Source organism: Rhinichthys klamathensis, unplaced genomic scaffold, assembly GCF_029890125.1.
Source record: "Rhinichthys klamathensis goyatoka isolate OS25496 unplaced genomic scaffold, OSU_Roscu_1.1 h1tg000104l_1, whole genome shotgun sequence".
Classification (NCBI taxonomy): domain Eukaryota; kingdom Metazoa; phylum Chordata; class Actinopteri; order Cypriniformes; family Leuciscidae; genus Rhinichthys; species Rhinichthys klamathensis.
In genome coordinates, this window is record NW_026606643.1 from 366923 (window position 1) to 391874 (window position 24952).

At 37.2% G+C, this 24952-nt stretch overlaps 3 protein-coding genes across 6 annotated transcripts in view; 1 reads left to right on the forward strand and 2 right to left on the reverse strand.

Annotated features, from left to right (window-relative positions):
• Positions 1–609: 609 nt before the first annotated feature.
• The window catches only part of atp6v1b2 (ATPase H+ transporting V1 subunit B2), a 222738-nt gene continuing 198395 nt past the window's right edge, over positions 610–24952 (reverse strand). For 2 of the 3 annotated variants that reach the window (XM_056253254.1, XM_056253253.1), the window contains exons 2-15: positions 9586–9728; positions 6619–6674; positions 6420–6518; positions 6232–6325; positions 6073–6150; positions 5807–5946; positions 4441–4542; positions 4254–4351; positions 3845–3968; positions 3597–3747; positions 3421–3503; positions 2609–2713; positions 1846–1975; positions 610–1014 (exon numbers count right to left, since the gene is read on the reverse strand). In XM_056253254.1, coding sequence (XP_056109229.1) covers positions 878–1014; positions 1846–1975; positions 2609–2713; positions 3421–3503; positions 3597–3747; positions 3845–3968; positions 4254–4351; positions 4441–4542; positions 5807–5946; positions 6073–6150; positions 6232–6325; positions 6420–6518; positions 6619–6674; positions 9586–9718 — 1530 coding nt within the window. In that variant the 5' untranslated portion in view covers positions 9719–9728 and the 3' untranslated portion in view covers positions 610–877. Of the gene's footprint in view, positions 1015–1845; positions 1976–2608; positions 2714–3420; positions 3504–3596; positions 3748–3844; positions 3969–4253; positions 4352–4440; positions 4543–5806; positions 5947–6072; positions 6151–6231; positions 6326–6419; positions 6519–6618; positions 6675–9585; positions 9784–24952 lie in introns of those variants that run through there. The other variant, XM_056253252.1, reaches the window with a different exon arrangement.
• Positions 11851–21340, reverse strand: vsig8a (V-set and immunoglobulin domain containing 8a). 2 transcript variants are annotated; one of them, XM_056253256.1, is made up of 10 exons: positions 20967–21340; positions 20655–20708; positions 16902–17021; positions 16679–16770; positions 14896–15065; positions 14551–14755; positions 13317–13469; positions 12443–12565; positions 12216–12354; positions 11851–12115 (listed from the first exon to the last, which is right to left on the reverse strand). In XM_056253256.1, exons 2-10 carry the CDS (start codon positions 20681–20683, stop codon positions 11950–11952), a joined length of 1197 nt encoding a protein of 398 aa, XP_056109231.1. In that variant the 5' UTR covers positions 20684–20708; positions 20967–21340; the 3' UTR covers positions 11851–11949. The 2 variants fall into 2 exon arrangements, with proteins under 2 accessions (XP_056109231.1, XP_056109230.1); XM_056253255.1 differs by lacking the exon at positions 20967–21340 and having other exon boundaries at positions 20655–20821.
• Positions 22265–24952, forward strand: part of si:ch211-127i16.2 (probable flavin-containing monoamine oxidase A) — a 78680-nt gene continuing 75992 nt past the window's right edge. The window contains exons 1-2 of the mRNA XM_056253251.1: positions 22265–22498; positions 22633–22720. Of these exons, the coding sequence (XP_056109226.1) occupies positions 22381–22498; positions 22633–22720 (206 nt within the window). The 5' untranslated portion in view covers positions 22265–22380. The remainder of the gene's footprint in view (positions 22499–22632; positions 22721–24952) is intronic.

Consider the following 24952-nt stretch of genomic DNA (forward strand, 5'->3'; position numbering starts at 1 on the left):
AATTGACATCAGTCAATCAGGATGTGCATTGCTGCAGTATTATATTTGATTACTTTCATCATGATCATTAATTTACACCACATCAAAGTTTATTTAATGAAGCAAGTGGTCACATACATATTTCCAATATAGTGTTCATGCATTAGGATAATCACTTCATTATGAATTACCCTTGATATTACGCACTGTATCACAGTAAATATTTATGGCACCAAAATAAATTATAATAAATACATTTCTTACACAACTATAAATTACACCTTTTTATACAAAACATAAATTAACGATACGACAAAGCATGAAAAAAAATATTGCTCAGTGTTTGGATTTCTTTCTTTGATTTGATAGAGCCACTGTGCTTATCTATTCCCTTTTAATGCATTCTATGAACATATGGCTTCCTTTTATACTTTATGATATATGTACTTATAGATATGTAGTGGATTCATTTTAATGATGACAAATTCATAGAATACATTAAGCCATTATACATTAATCTTGGCACTTTTTGAAATAAATAATCACTGTTTTGCGACATACTATTAGTTTGTCAGTTCAAAAATTTTGCAGGCTAAGAGAAAGGTTGGCCTTTACATCATATACCACTTGGTCAGAGCACTGTTTGACACACTGAGCTACACACTAAAGAACGTTCACACTATAGTGTAGCGACAATATTCATACAATATTTTCTTTACTAATTAGCTAAACTTTCACAATAAATAAATACCAAGAGCAGCAATGAAAAACAACTTTGTAATCCGTCAGTGTAGACTTGGTGTACTTGATCAGAGAGATTGAGTAACATCTAAAAGTGTAGAAGACAGATTCATAGCTGATTGAACGACAGAGTGAATGAACAAGGAAAAAAGCAAGACTAATGTTTGGAGTCTCGGGGATAAAACTCAGCCAGAGTGCTCTGAGGAATCCTCTTCAGCATCTCTTTGGGGAAGATTCTCAAGAGCTGCCAGCCAATGTCCAATGTTTCGAACACAGTTCGATTCTCATATGCACCTGTGATACAAAACATGTTAGGTTCATTCTGAAGTAATATAGAGTACAGCCCATTGCCATTCACGGAATTTAATTACATTTGATAAAAAAAAGAAAAAAGTATACACTTTTTTATTACTTATCAATATACTTTCTAAATGTCCTTTCACACCAAACTTGAATAATGTGAAAAAAAAAAAAAGATTTAGAATGCAAACAATGCATTCCTGAAAAGCTATTCACACCGGGGTGAACATATGCCTGACAACAAACTAAAGTTTTTGTTTCTTTGTACGGTGCTGAAACAGCATTGACAAATAAAGTTATAATTGTCGGGTCATGTGACCATTGCGGGTACACATATCAGTACATCTCAACGTGCCAATAAGCATTAAAAAAATAATACAAAGATTCAGATTTATTTGAAAGTAATAAAGATAGAAAATGCAAGCATTTGGTATGGTATTTCAAGTGTTTGCTTTGAAAGGGCCTTAAAGAAATAGTTCCCCCAGAAATAAAAATTCTGTAATCATTCACTCATCCTCAAGTTTGTTCTGCTGAACACAAAAGATGTTACTTTGAAGAATGTAGGAAACAAAACAGTTGCCTGTCCCCATTGACTTCCATAGCATTATAAAAATATACTATGGAAGTCAATGGGGACCAAAAACGGTTTGGTTACCCACATTCTTCAAAATATCTTCTTTTGTGTTCAACAGAACATAGAAACTCAAACAGGTTTAGAACAAGCTGAGTGTGAGTAAATTATGACAGAATTGGTTTTTGGGTAAACTATCCCTTTAAGATAAGATTTTTACATCATTCCACAGGTGCCCTCCTGTTGTTACTTACCCTGTGCAATAAAGTTCTTCTCAAATTTCTGTAAGAACTCCAAGTACAACAAATCATCCGATGTCAGTGCTTCTTCCCCAACCACGGCCTTCATTGCTTGCACATCTTTCCCGATAGCATAGCAAGCATACTGCAAAAGAGGAGATGTCCATACACAATTAACTCAAAACATTAGATAAATAAAATAAACATTTGCATGAAAGAGACCAAGTGCTTTGGTCATAATACAGGTGTTGTTCTTTCTCCGTTTCTTTACAATTTACAATATCATTCAACTGTTTGGGATAGAAAGTTTATATATTTATTTTTTGAAATCATTTTTATTTATTTATTTAGCAAGGATGCATTAAACGGTTCAAAGGGGGAAAAAGACTCCTCAAAACATTTCTATTTCAAATAAATGCTGTTCTTTTCGATCATTCTATTCATCAAAGGATCCTGGAAAAACTGTTTTTAACATAATAATAAATGTTTCTTGAGCATTAAATAAGCACATTAGAATGATTTCTGAAGGCAAATGTGAAACTGAAGTCTGAAGTAATGATGCTAAAAATTCAGCTTTGTCATCACATACACAAATTACAATTTATGATATTAAAATAGAAAACAGGCATTTTAAATGTAAATAATATTTAAAAAAATTTCTGTTTTCACTGTATTTTTCATCAAATAAATGCAGTCTTGGTGAGTATAAGAGACTTCTTTCAAAAAATATTACAAACCCCAAACTTCTGAACAGTATTGTATGTTCATCCATACTTACCAACTGATTAGAAACATCTGAGTGGTCTTTGCGTGTCATTCCCTCGCCAATGGCTGATTTCATCAATCGAGACAAAGAAGGTAGTACATTGATAGGAGGATAGATCTGGATAGAAATATCAATAGTTGGTATAAAACAGCACATGAGATTTATTAAAGTGTTAGTTCACCCAAAAATGAAAATTCTGTCATCGTTTACTTAAACTCGTGTTGTTCCAAACCACTAAGACTATTGTTCATCTTCGGAACACAAATGAAGATATTTTTACTACAATCTGAGTGTTTTCTGTCCCTCCATTGACAGCTACGCAACTACCACTTTGACTCTTCAAAAAGTTCATAAAAGAAAGGCAAAACTAATTCATATGAATTGAGTGGTTTGGTCCAAATTTTCTGAAGAGACACGATCGCTTTATATGATGAACAGATTGAATTTAGGCTTTTATTCACATTTAAACATTCATCAACTCACACATCAGTTTTGGTAAACGGAAGCTCAAGCATGTTCTGTTACACAGCACGTTTGAGCTTCGACTAAACCACTCAATTCATATGGATAAGTTTTACAATCTCTTTATGGATTGTTGAAGCGTCAAAGTGGTAGTTGCGTAGCTGTCAATGGAGAGTACAGAAAGCTCTCAGATTTTAGTAAAAATATCTTAATTTGTGTTACGAAGCTGAACGAAAGTCTTACGGGTTTGGAACAACACGAGGGTGTGTAAATGATGACAGAATTTTCATTTTTGGGTGAACTAACCCTTTAATGAAGTATTCAACTAATGTTCACACTGTAAGCTTGTTTCCATCACTTGCCTGTCTGTTATGAAGCTGTCTGTCCACATAAATTTGACCCTCAGTGATGTAGCCAGTTAAATCCGGAATAGGATGGGTAATATCTGCAGATAATAGTAAGCAAACCATTAAAGTAGTAAGCAAACCATTTATGATGATATAAAGATTAAAAGATGAGTAGGTAGATGTTTGCTGACCATCGTTGGGCATAGTGAGGATTGGGATTTGGGTGATGGAGCCATTGCGTCCCTCCACACGTCCGGCCCTCTCGTATATCGTGGCCAGATCGGTGTACATGTAACCTGGGAAACCACGTCGACCAGGAACCTCTTCTCTAGCCGCAGAGACCTTCAAGACGATGATAGAGTTTAATGCATAGCAATGAGTAGCAAGTTTAGAATTAATCCTAACGGCTGTCAGTATAAATTCACATATTATATCATACCTCTCGTAAAGCCTCGGCGTAAGAGCTCATGTCAGTCAATATGACCAGTACGTGTTTCTCACACTGGTAAGCCAGAAACTCAGCTGCGGTCAGTGCAAGCCGAGGGGTGATGATGCGTTCAATCCTGCAACAGGTAAATCAAACTTTTTGGTCCAAGTTGCTCCAAAAAAAAAAAATATATATATATATGAGTCTTATCATGTACTCACATTCATGTTGTTCCAAACCTGCATGACATTTTTAAGGATTGTACTAATTACTCTTCTTGCATTCATTTAGTTTTGGTCTACTTGGAATCATTTAGAACACAAGTCATATAGAATGACATGAGGGTGAGTAAATGATGACAGAATTTCATTTTTGGGTGAACTATCCCTTTACTTTCAAGAATATTCGAGAGAATACTGACGTGGGATCATTGGCCAAATTTAAAAAGAGGCACACGTTGTCCATGGACCCGTTCTCTTCAAAATCGGACTTAAAAAATCTTGCAGTCTCCATGTTGACCTAAAGATAAAACTAATGTCATGAAGATATCCCACTGGTATGGATGCATTTATTTAGATTAAAAACTTTTAATCCGAAGTGCTCCTCACCCCCATGGCAGCAAACACAATGGCAAAGTTATCCTCACTGTAATCCATCACATCTTTGGATTTCTTCACCAATCCCGCCTGACGACAGATCTGTGCAGCAATCTGGGAAAAGAAGAAGAAGAAAATAATAATAATAATCAAGGATCAATTGTTAGGTAACTACATTAGACTTAAATTAAAATTGGCATTTTTTGGGTAAGGAGAAGCAGTCAAGCATGAGAAGTGGACAGCAGCGTGTAAGTGTATTTGTTTTTGATTTAAGCACAGTTGTTGTTGCTAGGAAACATTGTTTTGTTTACTGTATCCACCTTATTACTGACGACCTTACTGCGTTTTGAATTATGGGTGGCACTTCCGGTTTGGGGAACTTCCATTCAAAAAGACTGAAACGAATCATTTCAAATCATAAGGTTGCCCTACAAATAAAGCTGAACCGTCAGTTTGACTGGATGAGCTGTCAATTTTCCTTTATGATTTATTTTTAGACATCATGAGAATAACGTTATACTTGGCATTTTAACGTGACATGTTATAACAAGAATATCTATGGCAAGAGCTCTTTTCAGTCGCTGCTTTCTTTTCCTCATGATGATTTTTATTTTTTCCTTTACAATCCGCTGTAAAAGTATGAAAAAGGACAACATATACGGCACATTTGTGGTCTGTTCTCCCGAATTTAATTTACGATATTCCATTAATAATTCACTGGAATGCACGAAGAATCTCGTTATTCTACTCAAATCCTCACGTCTCTTTCCAGGTTTGTTTTCACGGGTAAAAGCAATTTATAATCTGTCAAAATGACGAAAATCACTTTGATATAGTGTCACGTAATGCTGATGAACATTTTTGATTACCGGTTGGCTTCTATACAATACATTTGCCTACAGTGATAATAAGACTCGCGCTTTTGGGGCTATTTTTGTCTGTTGAAAGTACCTCGTTGATTCTTTTAAACTTTTAAATTTCATTTTAATGTGGTTGAAGGGTGAGTCGATTAATGTCATCTCATTGTGACACTTTTTTAGCGTTCATAGAGCAAGCCTTTCACTGATTGTTTACAGCTTAACGGAAGTTACACCCATAATTCGTGCAAAGCGTCATGGGGCGTAGGAATAAGGTGGATACTGGTAAACTGTGTTTACCATTTGTTCTCATGCCATGTCGTGTGGTTTTTCAGTTTCATTCAGAAGGTGTTGCCAACTAAATTCAATAATATTTCAGGCAGGTACAGAAATAGAAATCTTTTGTAACATTATTCATGTATTCAAGGTCACTTTAATATATTTAATGTATCTTTGCTGTATAAAAGTATTCATTTCTTTCAAGAAAAACCCCAAAGAAGATGGACTGACAGCGGCCTCACCTCATTGTGGGGTAGACCAGCCGCAGAGAAAATGGGAATTTTTTGTCCTCTGGCAATACTGTTCATGCCATCAATGGCAGAGATGCCGGTCTGGATCATTTCCTCAGGATAAATACGACACTGAGGATTAATCGGCTGACCTGCAGGAAGCAGGAGGGAATTTGATGGAACATTTTTCATCAATATATATAAAAAAAAAACACTTATGACAATGTACTATGAGCATAACAGCTCATGTGGTGCATCACAGCCTCATTGAAATGTACCCATGATGTCTAAGTAGTCCTCCGCCAACACTGTAGGCCCTCGATCAATCGGCTTTCCTGATCCGTTGAACACACGACCTGTAATAGACTTCAAGTTTAACCAAATACACATAATAAAAAACATCACATGGCTTCAGAGTGCCTCTTTTTTATTATTACCCAGCATATCCTCGGACACAGGTGTACGCAAAATGTCCCCTGTAAATTCACATGTGGTTTTTTTGGCATCAATACCAGATGTTCCCTCAAACACCTAAAAATGAAATGATGAGATACTACAGATCAGATTACAAAATGGTGGGAAAAAGTAAAAATGTAGGTCTATTTCAGAAGTGTTATTCCCTGACCTGAACCACAGCTTTGGAGCCCGTGACCTCCAGCACTTGTCCGCTCCTCTTGGTGCCATCAGGGAGCGTCAGATGGACGATCTCAGCATACCTGGGGAACTGTCCCAGCCAGGTAACCAGTTAACATTGCATCAAAAACATCAATGTGTGATACAGTACTTTCCAAACAAATTAGCTGATGTTTGCAGAAATCCAATACCTTCACTTGATCCAAAATCACCAGGGGTCCATTAACACCAGCCACGGTTTTATACGCTGAGCACACAATAAACATGAATGTCACAACACAAGAGTGTTTTCATAGTCTAGATCGAATCACAAACACAACTAAGGTACGCAAATTCAGCATACAGATTTTCTTCATGTAATTAAGAGAAAAGCCTTAAGCACTGCATTAAGGAAAACAAATACAGTAAAAAATAAAACACATCACCTGATAAAATATGACATCATGCTATGGTCAAAGTGTCTTAAAAAGAAAAATAAAGAAAACAAATGAGAGTGTGTTATTAATATTATATGAAAACATAAATAACAGATATAAATAACAAACACAAACATGCTCAGAATAAGACAATAAAAGGGCATGATGCCTTAGAAATGTGTTATTAAGAAATAATTATATATCTTAACTAAAACAACTTAAACTTGAGTAGGGAATGAACATGTTTAAATTTTGTTTTTTAAAGCTCCTTGCATGTTTTGACCATCAATGCATCTGATGATGCTGTCATCTATGGCAAGCCAATTTAACATTATTCCTCACAACTAACTATTTCTATTTTTAGTACTTATTTAGCCTAATTTCTAGTAAAAAACTAAAAAAACAATTAGTAACCAGTAGGGGTATATGAAATTTACAAAAAATGATATCAACATTTTCTGGGATTTCATTGATAACGATAATTAGACGATATTTTGCTCAGTGTGTTTATTGTGTTGGCACCTTGTCCGGTTTAGAACTGCCGTGGACAGCTGACTCCTAAAGTCTTGGATATTGGTCTGTTCGCAGTAGTGACAGAAATGATCTTTTCAAATAAGTTTAAATAGATTTTTACCTTTGATAGGTATTTTTACCTTTGTAAAGATTTTTTTTAACCTAATTAAATGTACGCATCATCTTTTGTCGCATTCTTACATTTGATCAATAAATTAAATTAGAATAATGAGACACAATAGGGCTTTTACCATAGACTGTAAAAAAATATGGATGTCACCCGTAGGTTTCTGAAGAGCATTTTTGAAGCCCAAAGTGGGCGGGGCCGGCCGTCGCCATCTTGGTAGCATGTCACCACTAGTCACTCCCGGATCAACGAAAATGAGCAAAGAGGCTGGATTAGCTGAGCTGACATGACGGCTAACAGACAGCAGACAAACGGCTAGCAGTGACAGCAGTGGCAATCCATCAGTCACTCAGGTGGCCACGCCCTTAATTATGCAGAACTTTAAGGCTTAATATAATTTAAACGGATGAGTTATAAAAGAATTCACCCCCCTCACAGTTGTCATGAAGGGCAAAATTAGCTATTTAAACCAAAAACACTTTTTGCACCAGGCTGTAAACAGATTTTTTTTCTGCTGTAAAGTTGGGCATATTAGGGGGTCTATGGGATTGACTCTAGCCTGTCTCTAGCGGCCAGTTGATGAATTGCAGTTTAAGTCACTTCCGAAACTGAATAGAGGCATTCTAAGTGCATTTTAATAGACTAAATCATACAGCGAAAGCGTGCACTCTAAATGCACAAGCACACTAGTCTAACCGACTAGACTACATCACGTAGTGTTAGTGTATGCGTGCACTCTCTTGGTGTGTTTTTGAAAAGTGAGGAACATACTAATGTCAGATCGCACATCATTAAAACAACAATCGCGATATTATTGTAGACGGTATATATCGCACACACTAGTAGGGGTTGAACTTTAAGCTTGACGTCGACTGTCGCTGATCATTCGTGGCCTACAGAGGGCGCAACAGGATAATACATTTTTGAAGTCCACTTTTAAGCTCTGTGTCAGTTAAAATGACAAATAAATGCATACTCAGAGAGCGCTCCACAAGATATATTTCATTATACCATCTGGATGCTCAAAATTGATCGCGTGAACCCACTATGTTTTGTTCACATGCTCTGATAATAACAGCTTTGTAGGACTTTACATTATTTGGATAACTGGTCAAAAATAATTCTGATAAATCAAAATTGTGTTGCATAGAACTGAAAAAAGAATAATATATGGTTTCATTATTAATATTAATATAATATAAATTAATATAAATATTAATATATTTCCAGTCTAATTTTAGTGTTAGTTTCAATAAAAGTGTGGTTATTTTGTTTTATTGTCTTGTATTTCTTAAAATCAGTTTTTGGCCAAGTGTATCCAGAATTTTCAGTTTCTACCCAGAGTTTTCATTTCCGAGCATCCCTACGATTACTTATTTTAAATGTCACTTTCAGTGTAACCCTATTTTTTACTTGGTATTGTACATAATATAAAAAAATAAAATGTATAATAAAAATAGGCCCATATGATTTAATTTATTGATGTGAAAAATAATATTTCTATAATTACTCATTTAAAAAAAAAAATATATATATATTATATTATATAACTGAAATATAATTTTCCTTATTTGGATGGTAACTATTCAGTAGGTAAAAGTTGTTATAAGTTATTCTGGAAGTAATGAAAAAAGAACTAGAAACAAAAATAAATACTAGTTAAGGAATAGTCTAAATGCTGAACCAGCTTGCCACTCCATCACGATGCAGAATTGCAGATCCTACACGCATCAACCTAAATCCTGCATCATGTTGATTTATTAACATCTAATGTGATGAAAATCCAACCAATCATTCATTTAATTTTTTAGATCATGCACTTAGAGTTAAACAATATGCATGAACAGGGAATATACCCTTTATTTAGTAAACTAACCCTAGATTATTTACCTGACTGCAAAACGTTATCATAAATGTACAACATCAGAAATGTTCAAATGTTATAAGTCTACAGTTGAAAATAACATGATGATTAGCAGATTCAGTGGAAGTTAAATACAAAACATGTCATTCATTCGTTGCGCCATACACACATCATTGTATCGCTCTAGTGGGGTTCTGTTTGTATGGGCCCCCCTTCATAGTCAGCATTGGACACTCACTCAATCTCGGCTGAGAAATGTAGTCACGAGTCACGGCAAGGACATTTTCCCGAACGGCGACGTGTTTGGTCCCGGTAACCGCAGATGATATTTCGCTGACAGCTCCACTCACCATTCCCCTAAGAGCCTTCATGATGACTATAATACTCAAAAATCACTACAGGTCTGAAGCTAAGCTTGTGACAACACGGCGGCACATGCGCAATAATGCTTATGTGTTTCTTTCCCCTCCCCTTTTCAAAATCGACGCAGTGGACGACGACGCCCTCTAGAGGTGTATGAGTGGTTAACACGATAACCCATAACGGTATAAAAACAGTATAACATTTTCTCTAGATATTACAATATATTATTAGAATAACAATGTGAGTAAAAAGTTGAACTGAACATTCTGAAAAATGTCCTTAATAGGACTAACAGAAACGGCTGAAGAACAATTATTTTGATTGCACTTTATTTTACAGTACGTGTACTTATAGTATACTTACCTAAGAAAGTACTGGGTTAGTACCTTATTACACAGTTATTATAATTACTATAAGTACATAGTATGTATATGGGGAACAGGACTGTAAAATAAAGTGCTACTATTATTTTTTTATGGTCATCCTTCTTGTAAAAATAAAATAAAAATAAAAAACATAAAAAAATAACTCATTCAAATGCATTTCAGTAACATATTTAGGACAAATAAGTAGAGACAAAACAACAGCAAAAGACATTTTTTTTACCAAATTTAAAAAAGCACTTAAAAATAAAGAGAATGATGTCAATTTAAAAAAAAAAGGTTTTCTTTTACATTTAAATTCATTTTTAATGTCATTTTTGTCATTAACATCAACGTCCAAATCTCATATAAAACCATGACATTTATTTAAAAGAAATACATTATCTTAACAAAAAAGAGAAAAAAAGCAACAATGGACACCTCACCATGCATCATTAATCTGAGGAATAATGTATCCTTCTCTCATATTAAACTTTATTACATTGAATGCTACACAATTACAAGACATAACATTTTGGTTCCATATTGTATCATGACAGAAAGAAATGGGGTTCTATATAGAACCCTAGGATTCATGACTCAATTTTAAAGAACAGTTCATGCCAAAAAGGTAAGGAGAAACATCATAAATGATTGCATAATACTTTCATGATTAACAGGTTATTTAATTTCTTTCTTGTGATAAAGTGTGTTTCTAATTCATAACATTTTATCAAAATAAAAATATTTTTTTAAATAAAAACAAAATTTATTTAATTAAATCTAAATCCATAAAATGATCACATAATGGGAACCTCTAAAAGGTAATAAGAGTAATCCTTTAAGGTCCTTTAAAGAACCTTTTCTTCTAAGAGTGAAATAAAAGGTCACCTGAGTCAATATACATAATCAATCCTTCTTCCAAAACGTGTTTTCGTCTTACCGTTATTCACTAAGGTGAGTCTATTATAAGTGTTTATCTTTCAGACTTGACAGGATGGTTTTCGCTGGAACTTGCGTACAAACGACACTTGCCCTTTCTTGTCTCGTCACATCAGTAAATAGAGAAAAGTTGCTCCTGCTACTCTGGGTGCTTCTCAATCTGAAGGCCGTGTCCTAGTAAGGCTGCATACTGTACCTTGGCTGCCACTACATCAGCCATGTGCACTAAACCGTCTCATTCTAGCGTTCAATGCTGAGGAGGACTCAGTGTATTTCTACGGAATTAGGCTACTTACCGGGGGGACGCAATTGGGCTAGTTTCTATTAGCAATTAGGTGGGCTTTGTTGTGCAGACCTGGAAACCCTGACTCTAGCCTACAAGCCTCAAAAGGACTGGACTAGGAAGGACAAGGCCTCACTAGGATGCAGCTTTCCGTTTGAGAAGCACCCTTTGATGCGTGTATGGTGTGGGAGTGGCATAGGTTCGTTGTCGTAATTAGCGAGAAAGCTTGACATGGAGTCGCTAAATCTCGAACCTCCGGGGAATCACCCATTTAAAAAAAAAAAACGTGAGAAAAAAGAGAACGTGACAGAGCTGGTAATAAAATGAGAATCAACATTGGCTTTTCAGAGATTGCGAGAACTGAGGGATTTGAAATGTTGTAAAAAAGACACAGAGATGGCGTTTTTATTACTCAACAGGCGAGTAAGGTATTTTATTGAACAGAAAAACTCCCATATGTAGCTCTCTAACAGTTCATTGTAAAGCATTTTCTATTGTGAAAGGTCATATTCACCCGAAGCACAACCGAAACGATGTTCTTCCGCAAAATGCGTCCATTTTTGTTTTTTAACCTCTACAGAGCAAAAAGTTACATATTGTACCTTTAACTGTAAACCAATGGCAATCTACAGTATAATATAAGTATGAATCCTCATACAGCATAGCCAAATCTGCTGTCATACTTTGCAGTGCTGTTGCTGGTGTTAGTAGAGGGTGGATGCTCAGTTTGGGTTTGGCCCACCTGGCTGTAGGCCACACCTGAACGGAAGCTGGAGATTCGGCTGGTAGGACGGCTCTCAGGCGCAGGAGCATCCTCTCTTTAAAGACAGAAAGAAAACAGAGCCAGAATGTCTTGTTATCATCATCAAACTTCACATGATTGATGGAAATGGAGGGATTCATGGAGGAAAATATCACCTAATCTCATTGGAGAAATCTTTCTCCTGTCGATTCCTGTTACATCTGAAGACGAGAAGCCATATAATGAGCAGGACGATCATGATGAGGAGTAAACACCCAACAACGGTGCCTGTGATGACCCCCGCTCTGTTAGGAGCTGTGAAAGATTACGATTTTTAAGACTGACCATTATGAATAATCAGTTAGCATCAAATCACTGGAGTGTGTCTATGCGCTTCACATACGCTTCACAGCTTGAAGGTTAAGCCGACAGCTCTCTTTCCCAACAGAATTGGAAACTTCGCAGGAATAGACACCGGAATGGCTTACGGAGTGGTTACTGATTAGAAGTTCTCCTGTGAGGGAGTCTAATGTATAGAGAGAACAAAAAACATGCTTTTCCTCCTGTATGTTAATATAAATAGGTACAAATCCTCCACAGAAATGAATTGACAATACATAATAATAACAATAATGACAATTAAACTTTTTTTAACTACATTTCTTTAATGCTCTATATGGATTTTAGTTATAAATAAAATAACTGTTAGGTTTTTCTCAGATCCGATTTGATTTTATTACCAATTAATTTACTTAAAACACTTTAACAGTGTTTGAAATTAATATATTATATAAGTCTCATCACTTCACTTTTGCATTTAAAAAAAAAAAAACTAAAAAACTTCTGCACACTTTTAAAAATAAAGGTTTAAAAAGGGTATTTTTCCACAACAATGCAATAGAAGAACCATTCTTGACTTCCTTAAGAACCTTTTAGTGATCAGTTCTTAAAATAACCATTTTTTAAAAGAACATTTTAATCTGAAAAACATCGTTCCACTATAAAGAACCTTTTTGTGGAATGGAAAGTTTCCATGGAAGGATTTTTAAGGGTGTATTGGGCCCTTAAATAAATAGCTAAATAAGCCATGATACAGTAAATTGTATTGGCTCCACATTGTTTTGCAAAAGCCATAATTTATATATCAAAATAAAAGACGTAATTTAGCTATCAAAGTGATGGTTTGCATACTATTTTAGGGAGTCAAAACGGTTTAGAATCACTGATGGAAAAGCAACATTTCATTACAATACATTACCACCAGAGGTAGCACTAACTCTGAATGGCGTCTTGAGGAATGGGACCTCCGCTCTCTCTCCTCCATGAATACAGCAGAGGAGCAGAGCCTTGATCCGATCTGCAGCGGAGAGATGCTGTCTCACCCACGGCTTCGCCAGCATCAACCCAACACTTCGGCACGGACGGCCTCACTACCACACAGAGAGTCAAAACACTGTTATTCTCCCATAGAAATTCAAGACTGTTTGAATTATTGCATTGTGCAGATCTGTAGGGAGCCGAAAGCACTGCTGAGAAATGGTGCATGGCTATTTTCCTCAAAGACTCTTCTATTCAAAGTAATCCTTTCAAAATCGAGGAAAAATCCAATTTTGAACAATAAGTCTTAAACCAGAAGAACTTGGGAACTTTTGTTGGAGGTAAAACAAATAAAATTAAAAGGCCTATTTGTTTTTTTGTTGAGTATTATGTTGAGATAGGCTCATACATTAGGCTATGAAATGAGAATATGGAGTTCATACTCAAAGAGGAAAAAACATCTGTTTTATTTAGAGGCCCAGACTGAGCATACATATGCAATTCGGTGCATATGCTGATATTTCTATGGCCAAAAAGTAACATGATGAATTATAGTGTGTAATGTAAATCAATGAAATCTGTATAACAGTATAGCAGACTATAGATAAAATGCATATACATAATCAGTTATCTCCACAATAATGTGTTATAAGATTATATTTAAATGCTTAGTTTTATGATCAAATCTCTGTATTTTTTCATTGTGGGGGGAAAAGGCATATAATGCAATGCAATAAATTGATGATTGAAAGATCAGATGCCTGATGCATCATATTTGATACTCACAATTTAATGTGAATTTAATGTAGGGATTATGGATAATGGACAAAGTTGCATTAAATTGCGTTATACATTACCCCTAATCCCATAAATATTTTTTTTATCAAAATAACTTCCCCTCACTCTTGCAGCGACATCTCTACTCTTCTTTGATGACGTGTTTACTGATGCAAGAGAGAGACAACCTGTCAATCATATGAGATCGACCAATAGCAAACTACAACCATCAAATCAATTCCACATGGACAAAATCAAGCCCCAGCCTACATTTTTTCTTGCTCGAGAAGCCGTTTCACTCGGATATACGTCACAATAGAAAGATTATGGAAGCAACTTCTGTTTAATGGCGTCTTTAAAGATTCCTCATAGAAAAGCTCTGTGAAGTATTCAAAGACTGGAAATACATGACATTACCCATCACAATCAGAGATATTTTCCGACTGTCCACCCCAGGTGCCTTTTTAACTTTGCACTGATACGTTCCAGCATGACTGACCATCAGCGAGGTGATAGATAGAGATGCATCTCCCTGGGCAGGGTCAACAGCTGTGAAGTTCACACCTTTCATTAAAGCAGGGTCACCATGGGTATATCTCCTTCCACCTGTATATGATATGATCTAATAGACAACAAATTTAAATAACAGTTCAAATTGATAGTTGTTTTTCAACACATATGTAAATCATCAGTAAGAGTCTGGTCAAAGCAAGTGCCTATAGGGAGATTATATTTCACTGATATAAGCAGATCCTTACGCACCATCTGGTCTTTTTTTGTGGTGTCTGGACTGACAACTGACCACTCAATGTCAAGCTCGCCGATGTCTGCTGGACTTGAGGTGTAGGTGCAGTCTAGTGTAACAGGTTCCCCTTGAGCCATCTGCATAGTCTGTGGTCCACTGGAGGTCACTTTCATCGCTACTGACACATCTGCAAAAGATTGATGTGCATCTGCTTGCAAAATTCTCTGTAGAGATGTTTAGTCATGACGTCAATGACTATGCCAACCTAGAAGGCTTATCGATATCAGCTTCTCTTCATAATGAATTGGATTTTTTTTTTATGAGTAAAAAGGCTGTTTAACTACTTGAAGAAATGTTCATGTTTTGTTAAATATTATTATTATGAAAACCCAAATCCGCCAAATTTACCTTTGGTAAATCATAATTATGAGATAAAAAGTAATTATCATGACGTTAAAGGTCGAAATTATGAGATACTAAATCATAACTATGAGATAAAGATCAAAATATGAGATAAAATTTCATAATCATGACAAGACAACTTACAAGATAAAAGGTTATTATTATGACATAGAATTATGAGATAAAAAGTCATAATTATGATGTAAAAAGTTGAAATGATGAGACACTAAGCCATAATTATTATGTTATGTTATTATATTAAGTCATTATCATGACAAGTTAAAATTATGAGATAAAAAGTCATAGTTATGACATAAACATCCTAATCATGACAAGTCAGAATTTTAAGATATAATCATAATTATGACACTAAAATCAGAATTATGAGATAAAAGTCAAAACAATTATATAAAAAGTCATGGCAAATAACTTTGGAATTGTGGCATAAAAAGTCATAATTATTACATTAAAAATCTAATTATAATTGTACAATTTTATTTGACTTTTATATCATAATTATAACTTAGAATCTCATAATTGCAACTTTTTATGTTTTAATTATAACTGACAAAAGAATGATTTTGTTTTTCTCATGTGACAGAAATGGGCATATATTACATTTCACAGTCACCTCACATCACATATGATTATACAACTATATCTACAGTATAATGACTACAAGGTAACCGTACATCTTTGTTGTAGTTGTAGTCCTTATTTAGCAACTTGTTATCAACTTAGCACACAATGGTTCCAGGATTCTATTTTAGATGACTGTGTAATTTTTGTTGTAGAACATGACTTTATTTGACACATTAATTGAAAACTACTATTCTAATTTCAGAGGGAATCCGTGGACTGAAAATGAAAACTCTGTCACTTTAGAACTACAAACTGATTACAAATGTTTTGAGACTGTAAATATAGAATTTGGTCAACAAACTACAAAGACACTTTTCTTTGAACTATGATATATTAAAGCATCAAACTTAATTGAAAATGAAATAAGTTATGAGAATTACTAGTCTTTTTAATTATTCTGTTCTTTCTAGGTCATTCAGCTTTTTTTCTTTGTCATTTAAAGTCTAAGGATGATTATTTTCAATTAGCCTGTAATTCCAAAAATCCTGGTTTCATACTGAAGTTCCATCCTGGTGCTCCCTCATAAATGATTCATATGGACTCATATAATGAAACTCTCCAAATGACTAATATCTGGATTTTGTCCAGATGCTTGTGAATAAATCCCATCATACATCCATGCCTTGGATGAAGGAAAACTTTCAGGCCTAATTGAAGAACTTTAGCAGGGTTGTGAGCAGAATGCCATATTATCTGGTCTAGTAGCTACAAATTGTGCTGGAAATCAAGTTTGAAAGTTTTTGCCAAGAAACTTACTTGCATTGAGAAACACGGCGAGCACAGTCAATATCACAAATGAGGACAACGGGGACAAACTTCTTCGTCTAACACAAGGCCATTTTAGACATCTGTGAGAGATGAAAGTAAAAAGAGAGTTAAAGCTAGAGGAGAGGAGCATGACTGAAAGAGATTTGAGGAAGATAATGAGCATGTCTTGCTGGGTACCATATTTTGAACTTTCAGTTCTAACATACAGTACCTTGTGTTGCAGCAGCAGTTTTGTACATTCATGTTTGTACACGCTTTTTTGTGCCACTTCCTCCCATTCAGCTGAGTGAAGTTTTTAAGACACACGCTTAAGCCTAGAAATGAAAAGAGACTGCAAAAAGGAACGATATTTTACACCAGTAAATTGTTCGGTCTTTGCTATTTTAGTAACATTTTACAATAACGTCCCATTAGTTAACATTAGTTTATGGATTAACTAACATTAACTAAAAAATAAGCAAGATATTTGTTTCTGTCACGAGTGGTTGCAGGAAGGCAGATGAAGATGAACTTGCAACACGTAATTAAATGAAAGATCACGAAGGGTAAACAGCTAAAAAAACACACACTAAAAGCAACGTAGACATGAGAATGAATATGAGGGACTAACTTATATAGCAAACACAAATGAGGATGATTAATAGAACACAGCTGACACAAATAAACTAATAATGAGCGGGAAAACTGAACAAAGGAGCATGTGATGGGAATGAAAACAAACTAAAAGTCCATCATAAAGAAACTAAACTGAACATAATGGTGACAGAATGCCCCCTCCCAGTAGGCGCGAACTCGAGTCGTAGTAGCAGAGGTGAGGGAGGGATGGAAGGGGATTCGGAAGTGGACGAGGAGGTGGCAAAGGAGTGGTGACAGGAGACGGTGACAGAGGATTGATGGGTGGATGACGATCCCCTGGCGGCGATGATGGCAATAGTCCACAGGCACAGACCCAGAGCTATCCAGTGCCGACAGCCGACGGCGGAGTCAAGGGAGGGAGGAGCCAAGGTGGTGTAGTGGCTGACGACAGCTGGGGGATGACCGCGGGAGACGCGGCCGATGGATCCACAGGAGCAGACGGAGAGCCGATGGAATCGAGCGACATCACTGGCTCTGAAGACCAAGGCGATGCCATGGCGACGAACGTCTGAGGAGGAGCCAGAGTACCTGACGGCTGAGGTGGAGCCGGTGTGATGGAGGACAGAGGCGACGCTGAGGGGAAGGAGGAACCAGCTGCAGCCTTAGGGGTGGAGAGACGGAGTGCAGTGGACGGCCTGCAAGTCCGTTGCGGAAGTGGTGTGAAGACTGATCAAGGGGGAGCCGGCAGGACGAGGGAACCCGGTGGAGCCCAAGGTGGGAAGAGATAGACGGAGCTGACAGGCCGAGATGGAGAGAAGAGATCTGAGGCCAGAGGCGAAGCCGCAGGATCCTCTCGCACTGACGCTGCTGGTGGTAACATGACCTGCAGCTTGACGTCATAGCAGGGCTTCCACGGAGACGGCGCAGGGCTGTTGACATCCGGCAGTGGCGGGGCTGGAGGACTGGCTGAGCTTCACGGTGATGACAGAAGAAATCTCGACAGAATGATGGTGAGTATGGCACAGTCTATGTCAGGGATGGGCAACTTCAGTCCTGGAGGGCCATTGTCCTACAGAGCTAAACTGTAGGACAGTGGCCCTTCAGGACCGACGTTGCCCATCCCTTGTCTACGTAGGTCGATGAAAATAATAGTTCATAGTTTATACAGTCAATGGTACTGTTCCCAAAACAGCAATGATGAAGGTACCAGGTGGGATAGGGTGGGAGTCGATAATTCCACATTGAAGTCAATCAGCCAGCCAGTCCTCATCGTCTGTAGTCACGACTCCCTCGTCCGCTGATGTCGTGGGCTCACGCCCCTGGTCAGACTCACGATGGAGCTCCACTTCCGGGGCGAGGGTCAGCTCTGTACTCTCCTCCTCAGGCTCTGGCTAATACGTCGCGGGGGTGGGTAGCTCTCCGTCTACAGGGGGAATTCATCACACGAATTCTCCGCGGTCGATGGTGGTGATTCGGGCTCTGGGTCTGGCTGTGTTCTGGATCGTGGAAGGACGCTCTCCAGACACTGGATGATTGCTTCTTTCCAGTTCAAACCGGTAGTGGGAGGTCAACTGGATGATGATAGTTCGCCCCGATCCAGAACAGTGACTTCAGGGTCTCGTCGTAGAAGGGGCAGGTGATGGCGCGACGGAAAAACTCCTCTGAGAAAGACAAAAAATGTGCCACGGTCGCAAACTTCGCTGCGTTAGATATGGGTTGGTCTTCTGTTATGGGTGGTTGCAGGAAGGCAGATGAAGATGAAGATATAAGTTCCAACATGTAATTTAATGAAGATAACACGAAAGGTAAACAGACAGCCAGGGCAACACACACTAAAAGCAACGTAGACCGAATAGAGAATGACAACACATTCTCATCCTATGGCGTCATATAGTTGACGCCATATGACATTTCGTCGAAATCTTACGCACATGGCATCCTTTAGCGTCAATATAACACGCACTGTTATGGGTAGGTTTAGGTCTGGGGTAGGGTTACGGTTATGACGCCTTGGGATCTGCGTCTCATATTGACGCTAAAGGATGCCATGTGCGTCGGATTTAGACGAAATGTCAAAAGTGTCACCTGTATGACGCCTTGGGTTCTGCGTCTTATATTGACGCTAAAGGATGCCATGTGCGTAAGATTTCGACGAAATGTCAAAAGCGTCACATGTATGACGCCTTGGGATGAGAACGGGCTGAGAATCAATGTGAGGGACCAACTTATATAGCTAACACAAACGAGGATGATTGAAGACATGTCAACTTAAATTACATTAAACTGGCATAAAAAAATGAATCTTGTATAACTTATAAAATAAAGTTGAAAATTGCTTAACTTATTTTGATGAGTTAAAGTAATGTAAAAACATATGTTGTCATGACTTACTGATCATATCATTTTTTACAGTGTATTTGTTGAAGTTTACATCAACTAAGATTAAGAAAAGGATTTGTTTTATTGTTAGTTCATGTAAACTAATGCAGTTAACTAATGTTAAAGCTGCAGTCCGTAGCTTTTTTTGGGTTAAAAATGATCCCAAATACATATTTGAGAAAATACATAACCAGCCAGTGTTCAAAACTATCTGCTTGCCTTAGCTCAATTCAAAGCGGTAAGCCTGTAATAATGTTTTTAATTCCAGTGGTACTGGTGGATTTCCGCGTGAGATTCGAGCATGTCTTTGCGTCATTACGTCACATCTGTACACATAAAGAAGGAGTCTCGGCTAGTAGGCTATATTGCGAGTGAGGATGCTGGAGGTGGAGATTTATAGCCTTTTCTCACAGCACTTGATATAATTAAACTTATCAATTTGATGGCGGATCCAGAAAGGTTCAAACGACAATCACCAGTGACAACAGATTCACCCGCTGTAAAATGCAAAAGACTTCGTTCTGACTTCGGAGTGGCTAACTTACAGAAAAAAGAGACTGCAACCGGCCCATGCGAAAACAAGGAAGGATACATATCGGAAGGACATTACATGTAGGCCTAGTCACGCAATGCTTGCTTACGTTGTTAACATTAACAATTTGAGAACAAAGTATAATTTGCACGGTTTTGCTTGATATGATAACTTATGAGCGATTGTTGGCAACAGATGGCAACAAAGAGGAAAAACGCCGAACTGCAGCTTTAACAAATGGAACATTATTGTAAAGTGTTACTATTTTATTACATTTTTAAGCATTAAAATATTTTTAGTGTCACTTTACTAGCGGATGTCACCAAAATGCCTCAAAATTACTCATCCCAAAATTAGTAATTCCCACTTGTTATAAGCAATTCAATGGTAGTCTATAATTATAATGCATATAAATAAAAAATAGGACACAAAACCTGGAAAATATTACAACTGTAGCAAAAAGTCAAAAATACGCACCTGTTGTGACCCGAAGACATTACCAGCATGAAAAGTTTCTTATCTACTTCCCTGCTGAGAGAGAAAAAACACATCTTTGTTGTTTTTCTTTTTGTAACGCACTCCATTCTTCCTCCTACACTATTTTGAGAGCCTGTAACCTCATTGTTCACCAAAATCTATCCTGTACCATGCATTATACAACACAAGACGAAACATTTTGGCTGCTTTTATGCTGATCGACTGGAATAACTGGTTCCTCTGCATGTTCATCTGAGCAGGAAAATAGGCCATGAAAACATGGATAAAATGGAATTATTTATAGAAACTTACAGATGGAGGGCCAGTTCATCTCTGTGCTTTAGTCCTCATGCACGTCCCCTTCTGAATGGCTCCACTGTGAGAAAACAAGTCACTGCTGGTATCAAGTGAAGGTGGTGCCATGGTGATGTGGTCCACGGAGACTGGTCTCAGGTGACAACTGGTTACTCCACTCAGAAAAACAAAGGACACAATAATAAGTTATTATAACTGTTCAGTATACACATGCAGGGCATTTTTTATTTTATCGAAAATAAACAGTTTTTCTTTTCTTGCTATGCCTTTTCACCAAGCTATGCAGTGGAAGTCCATCTAAAGGTGATTCTTTCACAATGAACAGTGAGGCTCCACACATCTTCATGAATAGGCCACTGCAACCTTATCTTTAAGACATATACATGCTTGAATATAATGAGAAGAGAACCATTAACATAATTTAAATGGTGAACGATTACTTACATTTAAGACATTTAACAGCTGCTCCAGCTTCACATGTGAGGCTGCTATAGTCAACAGATGGCAGTTATGCAATTCAGAAAGACAGATGGGAAATTAAATGTTTCCTAAAGAAATACAAATAAACAAGACACATTTTCCCCCCAGTTAGCCCAATTCTAATCATTTGGGCTATGGATAAAATGGCTATATAGTTAAAAATGCATGTAGAAAATATTATAGCAAATATGAGCACACATGGTTTCACAAAAGCACATGAGAATGAGATCACAACATTTAGTTCATGACCTGATCACAACTTTTTCTTTCATTTCCATGAAACGCTAAATCCTACTTTATATAGCCTACAGAACTACATTTCTGAACAAATGTTCTGCACGTTTCATGTCTAAATCAACTGAATCAAATTATTATTCAACATGATAAAGCTACATGTATTTAAAATAATACACATTTATATTGTCAGAATTTTTTTTTTACTGTACCCTAAAGGTGCATTTTTTTTGCACATTTTTATCTGAGAGTGTTCTTTACAGTTTCCGTTAGCCAAAATAATGGTTTGATATTCTGTACATGTTGATATTTTTTTGCTTTTGTTTGGTTTGTTTTCTGTTTACATACACATTTCAGTTTACATTGTTTGCAAATGCCATAGTTTGATATTTTGTTGTCTAATGCAACATTCATTTTTTAAATGTGACTTAAGTACAAATACTTTTTGGGAGGTTTTATATACACAGAAAATCCAAGTAGAGAGAATAATCAGTTAAACACAACAAGTGGGAGGTCTGAATGTCTCCCACTGCAGTCAGTGGTCCGCTTTATCAGAGCGAAGTGCCAAGTGCGTTAAGTCATAAAGTCGAACTTTAACCATTCTTGCCTTTGCAGTTTCTCACTGCAGGATAATCGAGGTGTTATATTCGCCTGTGCTACACATTCCCTCGAGCTATTTCATCAAACCGCTGCAGGAATGAGTGAAGATCAGTTTGACGTAGTTGTCGTCGGCGCGGGCCTGTCAGGACTCAGTGCGGCTCGAAGGCTGCAAAAGAGAAACTCGCAACTCAGCGTGTTGGTTCTGGAGGCCAGAGGTGTGTCACTCGCAAGAAAACATACTTTTATCTTAGATATTCTCTTTAATTAACAATACTTGCATATGTCTGCAGTCCACGTGCATAGCTATGGAAAATATGAGCATTTCTTGTTTTCTATTGGCTGCATACAGACCGTGTCGGGGGAAGAACTGTAAGCGAAAAGCTGCCAGCCGCGAATGGCGTTGACCAGTGGGACATGGGGGGACAATGGGTGTCCAGGTAAGCTTTCGATGATTAAGCTTGTGATGATGATTTCATTTTTCAAGGAAAGTTTTTTAAATGTCACTTTGGGTAGAGTAGAGAACTCTTATTTGCCGAGAGAGTGAGGATGAGTGAGGCTCACACTCATTTCCTCCACATAAGAAAACAAAATCATGACATGAAAAAAATCGAAATTATGAGTTATATGTGATGAAAAGGATAAATTATGACAAAAAGTCCAAATTATGACATAAAAAGTCAAAATTCTGAGATAAATTCGAAATTATGACAAACTAAATCATAATTACAAGATTAAAAGTCAGAATTATGAAAAAATCTAAACTTTTATGCCACAATTTTGACTTTTTAAGTCATAATTATGATTTTCTTCTCATGAATATGCGTTAAGTGATAATTCTATCATCTTTTACTCACCCTCAAGTTGTTCCAAACCTGTATTTCTTTCTTCTGCTGAACACAAAAGATATTTTGAAGAATGTCGGTAAGTAAAAAGTTGATGACTTTGATAGTATGGAGAAAGAAAATAAAGACTGTAAGTCAATGGGGCCCATCAACTGTTTGGTTACCCATATTACCCATATGTGTTCAGCAGACGAGAGAAATTCATCAACTTGATGGTATAAAAAAAAATATGACAGAATTTTTCATACAATAAAAACAGAACTATCCCTTTAAAGCTGCAGTAGGGAGTTTTGAGAAAACGTTGATTTAGCCTGAAAATTTGAACAAGCACAACTTACAGGTCCCACCCCCTTGCTCTCTGCTGCGCTACAGCCCTCCCTCCACAGCTCGTCCTCCACAGCGGAGCCTGTCGTGAACGCGCAGGCTAGTAAACAGGGCCACCCATAACGGCGGATAAAAAGTTATATGGCACATTTACTAATAGGGACTAAACGTCAATAATATGCTTTACATTGACTATGGCCTGCCCATACTTTGACTACAAACTTGGTCCTCAAATCATTATGTATTTTCCAATAGCCTACATGTAACTTTATAACGTTGCACTCTTTCTATAAGTTATAAATAGCTAGTAAGATAACGTTAATATAACGGTAACTAACGTTACGTTACAGTATGTAAGTAATTATTCTAGCGATATATAATGCTAGATAAGGTGTGCTAGTACATTATTTCAGCAACATGACAAGCCAGTGAATTAGCAGGTTTCAATGGTTGCTTAGCAGAGTGCGTGACATTTTATCTAACGTTACATGTTATTATCGTCATCAGTCTTTTTCCTTTTACCTCTTTGTTTTATGAGCAGGTGTCACTCGAGAATTGGCAGTTTAGGTTGTTTCTCCGTCATAAGCACAGCTGCAGCACGTCGGCAATCTTGAGTTTGAACCGGTTTGAACGACGGCTCGCGCTCCGGCGCTCGCGCTGTGCAAGAGAGGGGTGTGATCAGCGAGTACACGAGCGTGACTGACACTGCTAAGACACTCCTCTCGGCTCTGATTGGTTGTTTCTGACCGGGAGCGTGTATTTCTTGCAAATGGCAATAGGACCACTGGGAGGAGCCAGAGGAGCTTGATTTTTACACAGATTATCTGTCTTATATTCTACTGTCAGGACATAATGACAGTTTTAGCAAATACATGTTTTCAAAAGTTACCTACAGGAGCTTTAAGGCATATTTATTAGACTTTAAAAAAGTCAAAGTTATGGCACATACCTCATAATCTTTTAATCTAACAATTTTTGTGTCATAATTAAGATTTACCAAAGCATGATTTTTTTTCGTATGTGGCGGAAATGGGCTTCTGTACTTAGTTGCACCAAATAACAAGACAGCACAAAATAAATCACAAAAAAATCCGCTCATGCATGGTCTCCTCTGGTTTTGGTTTCCTCCTGGTGCTTCGATTTCCTAGCCTGGATGCCAGCCGAACTTAGCCCCGCCCACAACATTTGAGGATGGGAAGTTCTGTCTGGACTTGATCCGTTGAGAAGCAAGTATGCCTGAACCATAGCTGTTCGGACCAATCAAATTGTCAGGGCGGGCTTTATACGATGATGGACAGATGATCAACCGTAACGTAATCATCCACGTCACCAAAGAGCGCTTGAGATGAATAGAGAGCCTAAGTCCCTCCCATCCGCGTCCGGCTCATGGGACCTTATTTCAGAAAAAATATGTATGGTAGTCAATGGCAAGAGACATCTTATCTTTTTATTCCATCTGAACTGTGCCCTGAATTACACATATGATGTTTGTCAATTTAAAAG

Excerpts from the sequence above, each read along its gene's own strand:
- vsig8a (XM_056253255.1), bottom strand. The coding sequence starts at position 20,761 with ATGGAGTGCGTTACAAAAAGAAAAACAACAAAGATGTGTTTTTTCTCT. Across the intron at positions 15,066-16,678 it reads CGCCGTGTTTCTCAATGCAA|ATGTGTCAGTAGCGATGAAA; the intron begins GTAAGTTTCTTG and ends AATCTTTTGCAG. Across the intron at positions 12,116-12,215 it reads GATTTCTCCAATGAGATTAG|AGAGGATGCTCCTGCGCCTG; the intron begins GTGATATTTTCC and ends CTGTCTTTAAAG.